Consider the following 20,839-nt stretch of genomic DNA (forward strand, 5'->3'; position numbering starts at 1 on the left):
ATGGAGGAACAACCCCCATCCTTTGCCCTCCAGAGATCATCCACCAACGCGACCAAGGCCGTCTCCGTGCTGTGACCGGGTCGGAAGCCGGACTGGCGCGGGTCTAGATAATCAGCTTCCTCCAGGTGACGCGGGAACTGCTGAGCCACCACACTCTCAACAACCTTCGCTAAAAAAGGAAGGTTGGAGACAGGACGATAATTTGGGTCCAGAGAAGGTTTCTTGAGCAGGGGTCTCACCACCGCCTCTTTCAAGGCGGTTGGTAAAAGGCCCTCACTCAGCGAAGCATTCACCAGTCCCAGTAGCCAGCCTCGTGAGCCCTCCCAGGAAGCCAGTACCAACCAGGAGGGACACGGGTCCAATAAACATGTGGTGGCTCGCAGTCGCCCGCGCAACCTGTCCAAATCTTCGGTGACAACAGGGTCAAACTCCTCCCAGCGTGGTCTCTCAAGACTAGCTTCGGACGCCCCCCCTGGAGCACTGGAGTGGGTCCATCCCCTCCGGATCTGATCAATTTTATCCTGCAGGTATTCCCCAAATTCCTCTGCCCTGCCCTGCAGTGGGGGATCCCGCTGCCCCTGTGACAGAAGGGAGCGGGTCACCCGAAACAGGGCGGCAGGGCGGTTCTCTGCGGACGTTATAAGGGTGGCACAATACTGACATTTGGCCACTCTTATTGCCACAAGGTAGGTCCTTAAGTAGGCTCTTACCTGTGTTCGGTCGGATTCGGAGCGGGAGGATCTCCACTTGCTCTCTAGGCGTCTCCTGTGGCGTTTCATCGCCCTTAGCTCCCCGTTACACCAGGGGGCCCGGGTCGATCGTTGCCATCGGAGAGGCCGCAAAGGTGCAATCCGGTCCAAGGCACCGGCGGCCGCATTGTTCCACGCGGCTACCAGGTCCTCTGCCCGGGAGCGGGACAGGTCTGCAGGAGGTGGCCCAAGCTCCGCCTGGAACCTATCTGGTTCCATCAGACGCCTGGGGCAGAACCATCTGGGACAATCTGGTTCCGCCTCCCCGCGGCGGGGAGTAGCGCCAGGGAAGTCCAGCTGGAGAAGTGAGTGATCTGACCATGACAGGGGCGTGATGACTAAATTCCCTCTTCCCAGATCACTCGTCCACTGGTCGGAGACAAACACAAGATCCAGTGTGTGGCCTCTCTCGTGTGTGGGGTCCCGAACTACTTGAGTCAGATCCATGGCTGTCATGGAAGCCATGAATTCCCGGGCTACCTCGGATGCCTCTCCCGTCGACGGCAGATTGAAATCCCCCATCACTAATAGCTTGGGGGTCTCAACCGCCACCGATGCGATCCGCTCGAGGAGCCCGGGCAGGGCCGTTGATGTATGGCGGGGAGCCAGGTATACTATCAACAGGCCCAACTGTCTCCCTGGGCCCCATTTCACGCCCAGAGACTCACAACCAGATATCTGCAACACAGTGAATTCTCTCGGTGCCAAATCTTCCCGGATGATTATCGCTACCCCACCGCCCCTACCTTGGGCCCGTGGCGGGTGGAATACACGGTAACCTGGAGGGCACATTTCCCCGAGGTGCAACCCCCCCTCCGGGCCCAACCAGGTTTCCGTTATTCCTGCGAGGTCCGGCTCCCCCTCTGTGATCAAGTCACTGATGAGGGGGGCCTTGTTAACCACGGACCTCGCATTACATAACATCAGCCTAAGGCCCAGGCTCTGCCGATCCTGTCCACCTAGACTGCGGGGGTTGGTACAAGTGACCGGGCGTGTCCAGCGGCCCCGGTCTCCCAACCGACTATACGTTCTTCTAGTGTCCTCGCGCCCGCCCCTCCCTACGACCGTCGCTATTGGAATTCCCCTTGTAGGAATGCTGTTTCCTCCCACCTCCCCCACTCCGCTCCCCTCCATCCTGACCCCACCTGTTGACCTGGCTGTATCCATACCCCAAGGCTGAATAACCCTCCCCCGCTCCCTGGAACCCCTTAAAACCTTTAAAAAACATTTTGCTAAAAAAACCCTAATCCCCCGCTTCCTCCACCTCTCTGGGTTAATGAACCCTTCATCGAGGTGGGCCCTCACCAGGGCAGGGGGGCATGCCTGCGAGAGGGGGGACCCTCGCAGTCGTAGAATGTCAGATGTTGAGAGTATTTATTATGTTGAGAGTATTTATTATCCCAACTTACAACTACTGTAAAGGGAAAATCTTATGGTTATAACAGAATAGCAGAGTTGGAAGGGACCTTGGAGGTCTTCTAGTCCAACCTCTCCTGCTCATAGTCCACTTTCACACTTATTAAGAAAATGCCATGGAAGCATCAATACTTGTGGAGCTCAAAGAGGAAAACTGTCTTAATGTATCTTTACCTTACTTAGTTTTTTTTTCATTTTAATAGGTCAGTGATGTTAGACAGAGCTGAACATCTTCTTCATGATCATTATGGTGGCAAAGACTACTGGAATGTGAGAATAACATAATTTTATTTATATTATGTGCATAATAATGGAGTAGTCACTTTTAATACACAATCTGTTAAATATTTTTATTTATGAAAACCAAACCCTCCATTCTATGATTAGCTGTGCATTAGCCTTAGCAGCTGCTTGTAATTAACCATATCTCAGTAGTAATAATTTAATTTTATTCTATAGCACATAAAAATTCAAAATGCGCCCATCACTTTAAGGGATTCAGGAAATGTCTGCTAAAATGTAATTAAAAATCAATTTAAGAAAATGTCTGTAGCATTCTGCATTCAGTGCATCCTTCATTTGTATTGGAAGACTCTGTCCGGAAGACTCTCTGTCCGGCACCCAGCCCACCATAGAGAGCACTCCTAGAGCGGCCGATGCTAGAACACTCGGCCCCGATTTTTGGATTTGGAAGTTATGCGCGGAGCGGAACGGGGCGGCGGCGGGCGGTGGCGGGCGGTGGCGGGCAGCAGCAGCCAGCGGCAGTGGCCTGGGAGAGCTGCGCAAGTGCTTGGTGAAGCTGCAGGCGGAACAGGCGCTCGCGCAACCCACTTCTCCAGCCGGGCAGAGCTCCATGCACTGACCTAGGGGGTATCCCGAATGTGCAAAGCCGCGGGAGCTGGAGGGCGGGCAGAGCGCCACATGGCTTGGCACCTTAGGGATTTCCCCCTAGGTCAGTGAATGGCGCTCTTCACGGCTGGAGAGGGGATTTGCCGGGCGGCTGCTCGTGAGCATGGTTACCTCATGGCTGCTTCGCCGCTGAGGCTGTGCCCGGCTCTTCGGGAGCCAGTTCACAAGGGAGCAGCCACCCCGCAGCCCCAAAACAATAAGCCCTCCCTGATAATAAACCCAAGGGCATATTTCGTGGGGCAAAAGAAAATAAGCCCCTGGCGTATTTTCGGGGAAACACGGTATAAGAACCCTGGTGGCACAGCGGTTAGAATGCAATATTGCAGGCTAACTCTGCCCACAGCCTGGAGTTCGATCCTGACAAGTTCAAGGTTTACTTAGCCCTCCATCCTTCCAGGGTCGGTAAAGTGAAGACCCAGATTGTTGATAGCAATAAACTGACACTGTAAACCGCTCACAATGCTATAAAGCACTATGTGGTCATATATAACTCTAGGTAGTATTGCTATTGCTAATTAGAACTTTGTGTTGTATAAACAGAAGATATGTACTACACCTGAATTTTTCTGTTTTCTTTAATTGAATTCCTTTTTTGTTTTAAAGAATTTTATTGGTTTTTAAAAATTTATGGGAAAGGGTAAATGTTAGCGTTCTAAATACCATGTATGAAATAAATCATTGTCCAAGGCAGAATCATCCTTAAAGTTCCCATTTATTCATAAAGGCAAGTTAGCACGTCTATGGAAAATTCCAACTCTAATGCACATCCTGGAATTCCACCCACTTCAAAGTTCATGATCTATCCCCACACCTCATAATCCATCACATGTTCCAATCATAATCTTCCACGCTGGCATCTACACCCCTCTGCTTTCGGTCAGGTGTCGAGGTGCAGAGACAAAAGATGACCTTGGCTTCTATAAAAGAATGACAACATACATTCCACAATCCTACTCCTTTCTATTCCCCCCTCCCAACTACTACACTAATGAAACAGCATAGGAAATTAATAAAAAGTGTGGCAGGCCAAAGATCCTAAAAAGAACATAACTACAGGCCTGACAGGCGGCCTCTCCTCAGAAGAAAAACGTTTCCTGAAAAGAGAATAACATAAAAGTTAATATAACAAAATTAACCACCTCTTCTCCACCCAGGGGCCTATTGGGAAACTTCTCATGGAATTGCTTTACTAATTTCTCCACTTTTTGGTTCCCACTTTTCACCCAAGTAACTTCAGACCAAGGGTAATCCTTCCAGTGCACTAAGTACTGTAAGCGACCCCTATTCAGCCTGGAGTCTACAATTTTTTCCACCTCAGATTGTGTTTCCCCTTCTATCACTACAGGAGGAGATTGAGCTTGGTTGGATGCTCTTATGTTAGACCCAATTACTGGTTTCAACAAGCTACAATGAAATTCTGGGTCAATTTTCCCTAGACTTCTGGGTAGACTGAGTTGAACTGTAACTGGGTTAACTAACTTCAATATTGGGAATGGACCTAGAAATTTTGGACCCAATTCCTTGCTAGGCATTCCTAATCTTATGTATTTGGTAGACACAAAAACTTTGTCCCCCAAAAGGAAGGGGTTTTGGTGCGAGCAATGTTGATCAGCTTGCTTCTTGTAGGCTTCTGCCGCAACTGCTAGAGCCTTCTTCGTATTCTCCCATCCTTTCTTTAGCATGTCCATCCATTCACTCAAAGACATGAAGGAAGGAGGTTCTCTAGGCAACTCAGGCATGGCAACAACTTCCATGCCACTGGTAATCTGGAACCCCGCTAATCCTGTGCTGCTGTGGACCACATTGTTGTACGCCACTTCGGCGAAGGGTAGCAAGTCTGACCAGTTGTCTTGCTGATAGTCCACAAAACGCCGGATGTATTGTTCCACCACCGCATTGGCTCTCTCTGCTGCGCAGTTCATGCTGGGATGAATCTCTGAGCTCAGTTCTTGTGTGGACCCAATGGATCTCAGGACCTCTCTCCAGAACTTGGCTGTGAACTGGACTCCGTGGTCTGAAATGATCCTCTTGGGTACTCCGTGCAGGCGATAAATGTGTTTCACAAACATTTTCGCTAATTCGTTTGCGGATGGCAATCCTGAGCAAGCAATGAAGTGTGCCTGCTTAGAAACCATATCAATAACTGTCCAAATTACTCTGTTCCCACTGCTGTCTGGGAGTTCCACGATGAAGTCCATTGCGACCTCTTCCCATGGTCGGTTAGGGCTCTCTGCTGCAGATGCTGTAGGTTCTGGGCTCTTGGATTCAATCATCCACGGCTGGCCTTTTTCCTCCTCCGAGGCCTCCCCCTTGGTAGGACTCTTCGTCACCTTTAGTTGGGGATCCTCCTCCAGAGATTGTTTGCCCTTTTCCTCCTCCGAGGCCTCCTCCTTGGTAGGACACTTCGTCACCTTAAGTTGGGGATCCCTTCCAGAGGTTGTTGGCCCAGATGACTCTTCTGTGGTGGCATCTGGGGTCCTCTCTTTACCACCATGGTGGTTGGTGCGCACGTTTGTGGCATGGGGGCTGGAGCCAAGCACTCTGACGCTCTGTGGCAGAGTTGACAGCAATGGTGGCATTTTCTTAGCCCCCATGAGGAATGGAACCTAGTTACATCTCTAAACTTCGGAACCTCATCACATTGGACTGCTCTCTACCTTGCAGCTTCCCCCTTGGTAAACCCTTCTTCCCTGGTGGAGAATTCTTCTCTGTAGGAAGGTGGGGTAAGAACCTTTTGGGGCCTTGCATGTGCACATTTTCCTGCCATCCATCCCGCAGGCCTCCCTTTGGTAATACCTTCTTCCATGGAGATTTCTTCTCTGTAGGAAGGTGGAGTAAGAACCTTTTGGGGCCTTGCAGGGGAGACTGGAACCAGTGGGGAGGTCAATCCCTCGGTTGGCCACTGCCCAGTTTTCTGCCATGGTGCCATCTGCTGAGGGAGGGCAGGTGCCCACTGGCATTCCTCCCATCCATGTCCTGGGGTTCAGACCCATCCCGGGGTTGCCTGCTTCACAGGTTGCAGCTCAACCAACGATGGTTGGCTAGGGGGGGTTATGTGCCAAGGACCCTCCTGCTGGCATGGAGGAGTTATGGGCCAAGTAGGTGTCCTCTGCTGGCTTGGAGGATTTTCTCATGCTGATGGCAAAGATGGTGGCCAGTGGCATCTCATCCATCCATACTCTGGGAAGAAAACCCAATCTGGTTTTGCTTCATTTACTGGTTGCAGCCCAATTTGTGGTGGCTGGCAAGTGAAAGATGCTGGCCAAATCCCTTCTTGCTGCCAAGGTTGAAATTCCCATTTTCAAAGGGAATCTGTCACCCACTTAGTTGCTGGGTAATAAGTCATTTCATTTATTGCTGCCTGGAAGGAGTCAAAACCTCCATTCCAGTTTTTTTTTCCAAGCTGGGGGGAAGGAGGGGGAGCATGCCCTCACGTTTTGCTGAAGAAGTTGGTCTGAGACTTTCATTCCTCTTGTCGTTTCCAGTGTGCAGAATCTTTTTCCCTCCTGCATTCCTCCAGATGCAATAAATCTTCAAACAGAAACTTCTTCGCCTCCGAGGCTTAGCAAGGAAGCTTCAACAGAAATTCCTTTGCACTTTGAAGTTTCGGCACTCAGCTTCTTATCACCAAAAGCTTTCTCATTATTTCTTCGCTGATATTTTACGCTGTCCCGGTCAGCGTTGGGAATTCAGCACCCCCATCACCAGCCCCTCCCCCCTTGCAAGGGGGAGGGTGCTAGTGCATTATTTTAAAGGAAAGTGTTGGAATAATGTTAGTGTTCTAAATACCATGTATGAAATAAATCATTGTCCAAGGCAGAATCATCCTTAAAGTTCCCATTTATTCATACAGGCAAGTTAGCACGTCTATGAAAAATTCCAACTCTAATGCACATCCTGGAATTCCACCCAGTTCAAAGTTCATGATCTATCCCCACACCTCATAATCCATCACATGTTCCAATTATCATCTTCCACGCTGGCATCTACACCCCTCTGCTTTCGGTCAGGTGTCGAGGTGCGGAGACAAAAGATGACCTTGGCTTCTATAAAAGAATGACAACATACATTCCACAATCCTACTCCTTTCTATTCCCCCCTCGCAACTACTACACTAATGAAACAGCATAGGAAATTAATAAAAAGTGTGGCAGGCCAAAGATCCTAAAAAGAACATAACTACAGGCCTGACAGTAAGTGGATATACAAAACATTTTGGCAACTCCATCATGGTAGTGGTAGAAATCTCTCCAATTCTCACAACTTTTACAGAAAAGAAAAAACAAAAGATAAAAGATAAGCAGAAACAGCATCTTATTATACCTTGTATCAACCATGTGTTCAATCACCTCTTTTGCCACTTTCTAATGTATCAACAATTACAATGATATTTCAAATACATTTATTTTTGTGACCTGAGTCTTTCCAATATTGTTCCCTCCCCCCTGTCCCCAGGTGGAGCAGCAGCCCCTCCCTCCTTCATGTCTTGTATACTGTCACCTTTTTCACTACCTCTTATATTTTCGTCCTCTAGGAGGGCGATATGTTTTTTAATGAAGGCCTCTGCCTCCACAATTGTATTAATTCTAATTCTGTTTCCCTCCCAGAAGATCAACATTCCTTCTGGCAATAACCGTCTAATCCAAACTCCTTTATTATATAATTTCTTTGATAAGGAAGAATACTTCCTCCTCCTATCTCTTATTTTTTTCGGAATTTGCTTAAGAATGGTAATTTCTTTATCTTTATATTTTAGTGGTTCCCCCCCTTTGGGCCCCTAGCACCTCATCCCTCGTGGTCTTCCTAAGAAATTTAACATGCACTTCCATTGGAACATTATGTGTTCTGGCATATGCTGAGTTAATCCTGTAAACCAGATCCATATCCCACCACAACTGTTCTTTATCTCTCTTAATATATTCTGCTAAGATTGTACTCCCGATATCCTTAAGATCTTCATCTTCTGTCTCCGGTAGGTTCTGGAATCTGAGAAAGAAGGACATTCTTTCAAGTTCTATCTTTACCATAAAATTTTCCAATTCTATATTCCCCTTCTGGACTGCCTTAACCTCCTCCCCCAGCCTGGCTGCACCCTCCTCCAGCACACCAATTCTTTGTTTATTTTCTGTTGTTTGCTGCTCTACAGCTTTGAGCTGTTATCTAAAATCTGCCACCTCTTTTTTCAACTCATTTTGTCCCTGCATAAGAGCCTGGAACATTTGTATAACAGATAAGTCTTTTGAACTCTCTCCAGTGCCTTCTTGTTGTGAGAATGATGAAATTTTTGTCTGTTGAGTCGTAGGGCTGGATGTAGAAGATATAGGTGCCGAAGCTGCCTTGCCTGAAGGTGGTTTTCTGGGCCCCATTTGTCTGAGTTCAGAGATGACTGTAAATCTTTTGCAAAAGAAATGGCGTCTGTGAAGCGGGCAGCCGAGCGAGTCCGAGAAGACAGGCAAAATCCAAAAGTGAAAGTTAATCCTCAATCACAGTTCCAAGCCAAGAAGTCACAAGAAAAAAAAATCAAATAATCCAAATCCAGAAAGACCACATAACAGGAGAAGCTCCAGGAGTCCTTCAGGAGGGAATAGTAATATAAAGCCAGACTTTCTTCAAAAGTAGTTTCAAAAGGCAGACTTCATTTATAAGTGCGAAGAAGAAGACGGAAGCAGGCCATCTTAGCTCCCCCTTTCACAGGGAACCAGGGAGCAGAATATCAAAAATTTCAATAAAGTTTTTAAAACAACTCAGCAATTGCCTCTTGCAATTGTAATATAAATCTTTTCACATAGTTAGTACAAGTGACTAATTCAACTTTTTTCTCTGTCTCTCCATTCCGAGATTGAGAGATAGTCCAAATGCCGCTTTGCCTGAGAGGGGTGAAAAAAACCCCTCCAATCTTCCAACTTCAAATAGATTGAATCCACAACTTACAAAAGGCTGCTGCTCATCAATTAAAAGGGGTTAGGGAGATTGGAGCGAACTTCTCACCTCCAGTACTTCAGCCGCTACTTCTAATTAGTTATTTCCTTCCGGAATCCATTCAGCGAAGGTGCTGCTATGCACCCCTCATGTTCCCCGGCTCCTGAGGCGAAGCTGGAAACCCCCCCCCCCCATGACTGCTGTTGATCCGGGGGTTCCAGCAAGCTGCCCTACGGCAGGTGGTCCCTCCAAGACCGCCTGTGCTCCTAAAAGGAGCCCACCGGAAAAGCGAGCAGCGGACCAACGTCCGACGCCTTCGGAAACCGGAAGTGATCTCCTTTAATTGAATTCCTTTAAGCATTCCCATAAAAATTGGAGTGTTTCCACTGAAAAGAGATGTTTTTTCTTCATCAATTGTTAGAACTTCTCATTTGTCCAAATGTCCTACTACAAGCTTGTTTAAATTGTTCTTAGATTAATAGGTTTATTTGTAATTGCTAATGTAATGAACTGCAATTTAACACAGGCATGTCCAATCCATGATCTAAGGACCAAATGGTGCCCTGGACAGGTAGTAATACGGCCCAGAAGATTGTAAACTTTTAACATTATGTGATTTGTATACAATAATTATATTACATACTTTATATGTAGCTCAGGACAATTCATGTTCATTTGGTGTGGCCAGACAAGCCAAAATTTTGATCATCCATGATTTTTAACATGAAACCACTATTCTTTTTTTTTAACCAACTCTGAAACTAACACTCTTATCAGCCTTACTGATAAAACAATTATTTCTTTCAGTTTCATTTTCCTGTAATTTTGTGTATTCTAGGAGACTTTTGTAATTATGCTGAAATAAATAAACTAGTTTTCAATAACATTTTTATGTCAAACAGACTCGTCGAAGTATGGTGTTCGCCAAACACCTCCGTGTGGTGGGAGACATTTTTAGAGCTAAATATTTAAATTCTTCTGATGAAAAGGACAGAACATGGTACTCTGAAGATTGGAGAAATATGAAGGTAATGTAATTTAAGTAATGTATAGATTGATTTTTAATTTAACAATATTGCAGACCTTCATATTTTTATGTTCACTTCAGTGGAGGGTTCCAGATCCCGGTGCAACCAGTACGGTGCAACGGGGCCAGGTGTCCAACACATGCAGGCGCGCAGCGTGCACATACATACTTACTGCCTGCTCCGTGCCGCTCCAGCTGCTTGGCGTCGCGTCGCACATGCGCCGTACGCTCCGTGCACGTAAGCCCCGATCGGCTGAGGTAAGGAAGGTGGGCTCTCCGGAGCACTGTACCGGAACAGTACCTGGTGCTCCCAGCAGGCGTACTGGTCATATCCCACCACTGGTTCACTGATTACTAAAATTCAGGTAGATGGCTTATTTATTTACTGAGCGCTTATAGACCGCCCCCTCTCCCGCAAGGGACTCGCAAGGGACTTAAACTATAAGATATAGAAAGTGAGCACTGGATTAATGTGTTAATGGGTGAAGAATATATGAAATATTTCTTCTACTTGCTCCAAATTTTCTCACTACTGCTTATATTTCTATGGAAGGATCTCGCCCCATTTCAGTGATACAATGCAGTAGATATTCAAAAAGAGATAATTAAGTCAAACTTAATTTTAAAATCATAATAAAATTCTGACAGGAATTATAGTTAAAAAGAGAGGCTCATAAATTATTCAAATGGCACGTTTCTATCCTGAATCATCTACAACTTGAAAACTGACCCAATTCAAGAGCAACAAGACTGACCATGTACTGTACATGGGTCAAATATTCTTTACTTATTTCTTCAATAATGAAAAGGAAATAAGTCCAATAGTTTTATTTATACCCTCAGTGATTGCATACCTTCTTTCATTTTCTATTGATGTATGGAGCTGGGATTTTTATGAGTAATATCTGATGAAAAAATAGCAATGACTCAACACGAATGTATTACTTACCAAAACATCATTCCTATTGTCAAAGACATGCATTATCCCTGAAAGTGAATGGTACAATAAACAAAATGTGATGAACAGTCAGGGCAATCTCAGGTGCTCTGAGTTTTCCAACTGTAATGATCAAACATTAGTGGCATGCTTTCCTATCATTTTGAGATGAAAAGGGATGAAAAAATAGAGTTTTAAAATCTATTCCTCCCTATCCCCATTGGGAGTGTGTGGGGGGACAGAACATCTCAGTCTCATGCAGCACCACTGCATACAAATGGCCTGCAATTACTACTTTAAAAATGTTAATCCCAGTCATCAAATGCTGCCCATGCCTCCCACTCTTGTCCTTGGCTACATTAATATAGGCTTTAATCTACCTACAATAACCAAATAAACTTTTCTTCTTTTGAAACAGGATATAAATTGCTAGGCTGCTGTGCATTTCATTTAAATCTTTAATTAATCCTAGAAATTCATTATACATGATTCCTTTTCTTTTGGGTGTTTATGCTCAGAAAAATAGTTCTAGAAAGAATTCCACTGTTTGAGAAAGATAGTTTATTTACTTGGTTTATTAAAAAATGATCTGTCTTAAGGACATGTTATCATGAAATAGGAAAAACAGACTGCTATCAGTTCTGTGCAGTTATAATTACAACAAGGAAAGTAAAGAGTGTTTTATCTATTTAATAACATTTTAAACTTCTGAAATGAGGCTTATCCAATAATAGATGCTTAAAAATTATATTGTTTTAAAAAAAATATGGTAAAAGAGATAAAGACTGAATGCTTCTTCTGTCTGAGGAAAGGTTAGCTTGGCACAAGCAAGATTAAATAAAAGCAGCATTCAAAAGTAGAATGCAAAAATGCCATAACTTTCTCATATCTGTGAAGACTAAGTGCCATTTTTCTATTTTCCTCAAGAAAGTAATAGAATTTTGTGATTATGTAAGCAGAGTCCTTTTTTAAAACACTCTCTACCATATTTTTCAATGGCCAAGTTTCTCTAGAAGCAAAAAACATCCCTATGCCTGATAGGTACTTGCAAGAAGGGTTCCTATAATGCTTACAAGAAGTCAGATAGACAGCCTTTATTCAAAAGATACCACTCTGTTGATAAGAATTTCTTAACTTTGAGTAATGTGGCAGATACTGCTGGATTCATAAATGCAGAATTCTTGCAAAATCTGTATGGCTTTCAGCTCTGGAAATACATACATCTGCTGAAGGATTCATTTTTCTTTCAAAGGCAATATATTTAGGCCTGTTACCACTGAAGACTATATGTCCGTGATGGCGAACCTATGGCACGCATGCCACAAGTGGCACGCGGAGCCATTTGTCAGGGCATGCGAGTTCACCTTTTTAAAAGCTATTTTTCGCCTTCCCCAGGCTCCAGAGGCTTTATAGGAGCCTGGGGAGGGCGAAAAGAGCCTCCCCCCCCCCCCGAGGCTTCAAGGACCGTCCGGAGGCTTCCCTGAAGCCTTCGGAGCGCTTAAAACCACCTTCCGAGCAACCCGGAAGTGATTTCTGGGTTGCTCGGAGGGTCGTTTTAAGCGTTCCGAAGGCTTCAGGGACCGTCCGGAGGGAGGGGGGACTCTATAGCCTTCCTGCCATGCGTCCCGCACAGGAATCCGTCCCCTCGGGGCTTTGTGCGGGCGTCGCAAGGGTTAAGCTGAAAGGGAGGGGGAGGGGGAAAGCGAAGGGGGCTTTGTTGTCCTCCTCCTCCTTTCCCCCTCCGGCTCGAACGCGGCACCGGGGCCCGGCAGGCAGCGAACGAGTCGGAACCTGCCGACCAGAGGAAGAGGGTGAGAGGCAGGTCCTGTGAACGGCGGTGGAGCGGCAGCAATAGTCGCAAGTCGGCGGCGGGCCGCCCCGGCTGGGAGACAAAGGAGGGGAAAGGCGGCAGGCAGCGAGTTGCGACTATTGAGCACGATGCGGCATGGCGCCGCCCGAGGCCGGGATCGAGGCGGCTGCGCGGCCTGCCTGGCGTGGCGTGGCGCGGCTAGAGGAGGAGGAGGAGGCGGCGAGGGCGGCTTGGCCAAGGCCCGATGGACTTTCCTTCGGCCGAGCCCGTCCTGGTGGCGGCGGCGGCGGCAATGTGAAGGCCGGGCCCTGGCGAGCGCGCCGAGGCTGGGCGGAGTGGCGCAAGGACGCCGGCCCTAGGCGCCACGCGGCGGAGGCGATCCAGGCCCGGACGATGGAGACGCACGTCTCGTGCCTGTTCAGGGACCGTCCCGAGGCTTCCCTGTAGCCTTCGGAGCGCTTAAAACGACCCTCCGAGCAACCCGGAAGTGGTTTTAAGCGTTCCGAAGGCTTCGGGACGTTCCCTGAAGCCTCCGGAGGGCCTCCGGGGGGCGGGGGAGGCTCTTTTCGCCCTCCCCAGGCTCCTATAAAGCCTCTGGAGCCTGGGGAGGGCGAAAAAAACATGTAAAAATGGGTGCGTTGTGCGCGCATGCGCACTGGGGGGGCACCTTGCATTATGGGTGCAGCACGCCTGCACACGACCCCCCCGCGCTCCCCCCACTTGTGGCACGCGAGCCAAAAAAGGTTCCCCATCGCTGCTATATATGAAAAACAGCCTATATCTAAACACGTCCTAATCACACTTATCTGATAAGAGTATAGCTGGGTAGAAGTGCCTGCATTGCTGAAGAGTAGACAGCAATATCACTTGCGGTTTCTTACTAGCAACTGATTGTGACATTTTTACAATGTACTTCTCACAATTGAAAGTGGTTTACATAATAAATAATATACATATATTATGTATACATAGGACTAAGTAGATGCATGTGCTGTAAAAATCTTCAAGTATGAAATTGTTCTCCACGTAGATAAAGGATTTCTCTAATATGTATATTTATATATATATTTGGAAGCAATATACAGAGTTTCCTAGTTGAAACTATTGTTAAAAACTTGTATACAAACCAAGTATGTACATTGACAATTTATGAATATTGAAAGCTTTATCAAATACATCAAATTTATCCTTAAGGAGTGTTACAGAAAATATGTTCAAGAGTAGAGATATATTCTTACTGAATCAATGCCATTTTATTTCAGTTTCAGCATGTACTGGTTCTTATGTGCTAGGTAAAACTGGGCACGGCCATTGGTGGCCCATATCTTGGTGTTCATCTCAGACGAAAAGACTTCATCTGGGGTCACAGAAGTGATGTGCCCAGCATTCAGGGAGCAGTTAAGAAAATCCACAATTTCAAAAAGTTGTACAAACTGGAGAAGGTTTTTGTAGCTACTGATGCCATCGTGCAGGGTATGTATTTTTTTCTCTAACTAGCAAAATATTTTTGATTATGTTACAAACAAAATCTGTTCATTTAGCATTATATTGTGCACATGAATCTGCACCAAAGTTAAAATCATTGCTGGACAAAATAATTTGCAAGATATATTTGAAAAGTTTTCAGTTTAATCCAAGTACAGGAGCATAAGAGACTACTATATCTACTAGGATATTTTAAGTTGCCTCTCAGTGGGCAACAGGTGCCTCTATTGTCACTTCCTTACTTAAGTTAAACAAGTTAATACAAGAAATAATTGTGTAAATTGCATTTTGTGTGTGGTATGGGTCTGCTGTGGCCTCAAACACAGTACTGTATGGTAATCTAGACCATGCAATTCATACTGGTCTTGTTATATAGTGAACTAGGAAGTCCTAAAAGGATCCATATTTGATTATTCATAAATTATCACTACAGTGCCAACTTCTTCAGGAGATTAATCATGCAGTTTCTGTTGTGTTTTGTTTTTGTTGCTGCTGTTGCAATTCAACGAACCTTTGAGAATAGTTTTATTTCCTTTGAGAACGAAACTATAGAAATATTAATGATTTAATGAGACAATGATCCGCAATATTCTTTAGAGAAATCCAGTCTGTAACATTCAATCCACTTATAACTTTGTTTTATATTGTACACTGTAAAACGTAAAGCTGTAGAACTGGAAAAAGTATTGAAATGGACAGTAAAATTTAGCATAGTTAGCAATTTTCTGGTAATGAAAGATTCAAATGTTTACAATTTTTTATTGTAGAAAGGGGGGCAGTAGGTAGATTTCCATTGCATAATATGAGTAATTCTATATAAAATTATATGTGCCATGTATAAATGTAAAGAGAAAGATGTAACTCCTCTGATAATATTAGCATCCAGAATTATCCAGGAAAGCTGAACTTCAGAAGAGTTAAGAAAAGTAAAAGTATATACTGTGAAATGCATTGTTACCAACCTGGATCAATTTTAATAGGGAAATGGAAAAATTAAGCTAATGCACTAGTGCTCTTTTTTGATTTGATTTGTATGGCTGCTCATCTCACCTAAGTGATTCTGGGAAACTCACAACAGTTGTCTGCCTGTCTGTATCTGTCTGTCTATCTATCTAGTCAATGACCAATTAAAACGACAAACCAATAAAAAGTTAAAAAAAACCAATGTGGAAACATATAAAACATCAGAAACTATTTAGAAAACAAAAGTATACTTAGTCAGTGGTCACTGTCCATCCTTGCACCAAGCTCAATAAAACAATTTAAAAATTGGGCGCCCAAACTTGCTGGCAGAGCCATGTCTTCAGGGCCTTCCTAAAGGCCAGCAGGGTTAGGACCAGTCTTAGTTCCAGGGGAACAATGTTCCAAAGGGACATTGCCATGGCAGAAAGGGCTAGCTTCCATCGGATGACACTCTTTTCAAGACAGAACATGCAACATGCTGCTTCTCCCAGTACTCATGGGTCAGGTAGATATAACTGACATGGGGCAGCCCTTCAAATAACTCAGTCCCATGCCAGTTATTTCAACTTCCAATGTGAGAAGCACAGTGCCTCTGAATACCACTTGCTGGAAAGTAGGACAGTGCTGTTTTATCTGTTCATATTGCCAGGTCCAAACAACTAGATACACCTGTGAAGAGTTCAATCAGCTCCGTTATTGTTCATGCCTACTTCATAGGACTCTTCCCAGACTGGCAATTTGCACTTAAACCAGACTAGATAAGATTCAACGGCATTGCGGGTGAGGGAGCAGAAGTTGTCCTCTTGTGCCTATGTAACGATCACAGACTTATTCCCTACTTGATTCCTCCCCCTAGTTTAGTCAATTCCTTTCCAGTACCTGTTGAACTTGAATTACAGGTAGTCCTTGGGTTGTGACAGCAATTGGGAATGGATTGCTTAGTAATGGCATTCCCAGCATTCCCAGTTTCCTTTGTTAACTTTAGGGCTGCATGAGTTGAAAGTGAGAAGAGGCAGGAATCCCAGGCAAGCTTACCAGTGAATAAGAGCTGTGAGTGAGAGCTGCAGGCACATCCGTTATGGATAGATGCTGTGGAATGCAGACGGGTGCTGCGGACAGGAGCACAGAGTACTGATGGATGGATGTCCTCTGTGGGCATGGGCAGGTGAAAAAGTAGTGGGAGCAACATGCAACATTCTGCTGGTTTCTCCATTGACTTTCCTTGTGGAAAGCTGGAAGGGAAGGTTGCAGATGGCAATCACATGCCCGCAGAATACTGCAACTGTCGTAATTGTAAGCCAGTTGCCAAGTGCCCAAACTACAATCATGTGACTGCAGGGCACTACAACAGCTGCAACTTGATAGACCAGTCATAAGGCACCCTCGTTTAGTGCTGTCTTACTAAATGAGAGGTTGTAAATCAATAATTTGAAAAATCAACACTATAAAAATATATTACAGACAAACTAAGTAGAAAGAGAAGAAACAGCTAAAACTAATACTACAACAAAATTTACCTGGGTAAAATATTCTAAACAGTGTATAAAACAGGTAGGTTATATAAAACACATTAGTAGAAAGCCAATAAGAAAAATGTACTTACTTGTTCATTTATATTACCAAATTTTAAAACTGCCCATCTCCCTCACAGAGGGATTCTGGGCGATGTACAAATAAAATAACAAAATATAAAGACAGTATATCAAATTTAAAAACTGGCAGGGATGATTCAACTTCAATGTTAAAAGTTACTTTAAAAATGTGGAGAGTGCTTTAGAGAGCTAACCAGGCTCATGGCTGCGTTTCTCTGTGAGCCCCAAGTAAGGCAGCAGACCCAGTGAGGGCCCGCCTTGCCTCTTCCTTGATCATGGTTGATGGGGTCCATAACATACCTTCCCTGCTTGATCAGGTGAGACAGGCTGATGTAATGGGATGAAGATGATTTCATATGTAACATGGCCCCATGTTACATATAAACATGGCGCTCAGCGAACCTGTTGTTAAACCGGTAGGGTCCTACCCCTGTGTCTGACTCACTTAGATGTGTTTTCCTACAATAAATGAATTTGATATAAAAACTTTTTATCTGTAGAGGAAGCATTCCATTTCTCCTACTGAATATAACATGCAGTGGAGTGAAAAGCAAATTTTAAATCAATAAAAGCTGCATAAAAAGAGGTTACAGACAGAGCGAAATACTTTTCCACCAAGTGTTGCAAGACTATACATTGGTCAGTCGCCAATCAGTTCTTTTTGAAATCAGAGTACTTTTCGACCAAAAGCTTATCCTGCTCCAACTGTTGTGAATCTTCCATTGCAAGTATGAGGCATAAAACTTACTGATGGTTCTGAGCAAACATTGCCTTATAATTTGAAGGACCTTTTCTATTGCTTTTCTTATAGATAAGTACAGTAATTGCAACATTCCAATCTATGGGGATTTGCCCAATCTGATCAATAACTGCAAAGTCGGTTGCTAATATAAAAGCCATCAGTCCACATTTCTCTTTATAATATCTAGTGGAATCAGGTCACATCCAGGTGCCACTTCCAGGTTCAGTTTTAATGTAAGTAGAGATAAGATTAAATTTGCCACTTGAAGAATGTTGATTGAGTGTATTTTTCCAGAGGTTGAAGAATTAAAAGCACTTCTTCCAGAGATGGTGAGATTTGAACCTACTTGGGAGGAAATGGAGCTCTACAAAGATGGAGGAATAGCAATTATTGACCAATGGATATGTGCACATGCCAGGTATCTTCCTCCCCTCATCCCTCTCGCTCTCACACACTTGCCCCAGCTCCTGCCATCCTTGCAGTTAAAAACCCATGCAAGTATGAGTAGATAAACAGGTACCACTTCAGTGGGAAGGTAACAGCACTCCATGATATCATGCTGGCAACATTACCATAGAAAAGTTTTTGGAGAGCGCTGGCTCAATGCATTACACCCCCCTCCCTAGAGTTGGCAACAATTAGCTGGGTAAAATCCACAAGAGACTCCCTTACCTTATTCCTGGAGTTTTATAGTGTTTTGTATATAAGACTACAGATATACATTTCAAGACTCCCAGACACAGTCCAGAATGTGGTGATCTGGGTGCTAGGTGATACATACTAACCACTGTACTTATATTTGCTTTTTTCTACATTATCAGCTTTCCCCAGGCTATTCAAAATGAGACTTTTCAGAGAGCATTTGAAGTAGGAATTGATACTCTTGGTTGTAGTGCTTTGATTCATTGTGATTGGTCTATTTGCTTTATTTTTTTTAACATGGTCACTTTATTATTTTGTATTGATAGATGTGTGGATAAATCTAAAACATGTACTATATATTTGGCAAAACTGAATTATTTTATTATTCGCATAGCATTAATGGGGTTACCCTGAGATAAAATGGGTGGCCAATAAATTTTACAAATAAACTAATAATGGATTATAGAAAACTGATAGCAATTTTTTAGGAATATGTTTCTTTTTCCACTGATATTTTCTCTTCACAGATATTTTATAGGAACCTCAGTCTCAACATTTTCTTTCCGCATTCATGAAGAAAGAGAAATTCTGGGATTTGATCCCAAAACAACTTACAACAGATTTTGTGGAGATGATGAGAAAACCTGTGAACAGCCAACTCACTGGAAAATTGAATATTAATATATTCAGTCAGTGGAACTACAGCTGCCACTTTACCAAAGAAATTAAATATTTTTGTGGAAAGAAATTAGTTTTAAATGTTTCCTTTTTTTCACTGTTTTGGTGATAAATGTGAATGGTGCTGTTGTTTACAATGGTCAGTATTATGGTTGTAATTCAGAAACACCCAAGATGTTCAATTTGCCTCTAATCAAACCTTCAAGTTGGACCAGTTCACTTGAATCCGTTACTTTGCTTCACCAGAAGATCCAGCAGAAGTGACTCTTAAAAGCCCTCAAACGGCATGGCAGCTTGGCTGGGCTGAACCTTGGGACTGCAGATCCTTAAACACTTTGCAAAACAGCCAAAGTCAGTCATGGCTTTGATCAAAGCAAAAAATATTTCAAGGATTCATACATTTCTAGTTTTAACTCTTGCATCCATTTTACCTGCATCCATTTTCTAGTAATCTTGGCATTCTTTGTAATTTAGCACAAACAGAAAAAATAAATTGGCAAGGCATAATCGGTCAACTGGAGCACTAGAATGAAAGCAAAATAAGTTTATGGACATTCCTTATCTGGATTTGGGGAATTTATAATCTGTATTGTAGGCTAAGAACAGTTTTATCTTTCTAAAATATTTTATTTCTGCAGACATTTTACTATCGGGTAAGGTAATATCAGTGTAGGAAATATCTGCAGGGAAATAAGCTCAGAGAATATCAAGAACCCAACAGTTCAATCCTAAGTGACACATATTCTCTACTGTTGGAGTAAAATAGCAATCTTTCTCACTCCCTCATACTTTTCATGACTTTACTTATCCTTTGCTCACTGTTTCCCTTTTGTTAACTTGCTACTAACTACAGTAGCAGATAATTATCTTTATCAGGTAGTTGTCAGTATTTAACATGTCTTGGAATCTTCTTTAAAAGCAATACGCAAACAATTTCTTAATAATGCTGGGTCTATCTGTAAACTACTTTTTCTTCTCTTTTCCAAACTTAAAATTTGCATAAATGAACATTTGCCAATAATAAAATAGAGGTTTCCTAGTTATGAAAATCTGCATTTGCTCTATTTTTTTTCTTTCAGTTCTATTCTTGAAATACCACACTGTATGTTCATAAAAATTCAAAATTACAGAAAAACCATAGGAGCTGTATTCAGCCCTGCAATGAGTGGGAGCAACTCTGAAATTCATGGAACCAATACTCCCCACCCCTTTTCCCCCCAGCCTTCTTTGGCTCTATAATGTCGAATTGTTTTAATCAGCTAGTCAGAGACAATTTTAAACAATCAATATGGTCTTTGCTTTCAAATTAGCACAATTAGAAATAGGGCAGAAAGGGAAAGATTAAGAGTCATATGCATTACATAGAACATTTAATGATAAGCTGGTGTGTTCACTTGTTTCTATTTGTACTTCCTACCAATGTAACATGGTCTACAATAAAAAGTTTCTTCATAAGTTTGCTGTCTTTCTGAATATTACAGATACAGTCTCTATAAAATCATAGTTTCACACAACTAATATCTTAGTTTATAGGTTCTATTTGCCTCTCCATACATACAGCTATTTTAATTTTCTGGCATCAATATTAAATGTTTATAGTTAATAGCAACATTTGGAAGTGGGACCAGCTTACGATTTAAACAAAGCTTCAGTTCTTTAATAAGGGTATTTTATGAATAGCCAATATGTAAAAAAATGTAGAAATACAAGGTAAAAGAGAGTTGGAAAATGGTATTATATAAAAGCATTTTTGCTATCTTTTTGCCCTCTTCCATGAAATTCAGCTGTAGAAGTTGCTTTTAAATAGTGTTTGTAATTGCAGCTTCCCAATCATAGTTAAGAGAACAATTAATGCCATGAGACTGAAGTCAGCACACTTGCTTTCCACAATTCCAATGCATGCAATATTCACTGTATCTGCTCCTCAAAATGAGATGTTCTACAAGAAACAAGTATTTGTAGTTTCTCCT

General features: G+C 43.4%; 1 protein-coding gene across 1 annotated transcript in view; it reads left to right on the forward strand.

The window, feature by feature from the left end:
• POFUT2 (protein O-fucosyltransferase 2) overlaps window positions 1-20,324 on the forward strand; it is a 34,756-nt gene extending 14,432 nt beyond the window's left edge. Inside the window, exons 5-9 of the mRNA XM_081944017.1 lie at window positions 2,369-2,435; window positions 9,896-10,021; window positions 14,060-14,240; window positions 17,844-17,967; window positions 18,719-20,324. Of these exons, the coding sequence (XP_081800143.1) occupies window positions 2,369-2,435; window positions 9,896-10,021; window positions 14,060-14,240; window positions 17,844-17,967; window positions 18,719-18,872 (652 nt within the window). The 3' untranslated portion in view covers window positions 18,873-20,324. The remainder of the gene's footprint in view (window positions 1-2,368; window positions 2,436-9,895; window positions 10,022-14,059; window positions 14,241-17,843; window positions 17,968-18,718) is intronic.
• The last annotated feature ends 515 nt before the right edge of the window (window positions 20,325-20,839 follow it).

Source organism: Natrix helvetica, assembly GCF_964273705.1.
Source record: "Natrix helvetica genome assembly, chromosome: 2".
Lineage (NCBI taxonomy): Eukaryota > Metazoa > Chordata > Lepidosauria > Squamata > Natricidae > Natrix > Natrix helvetica.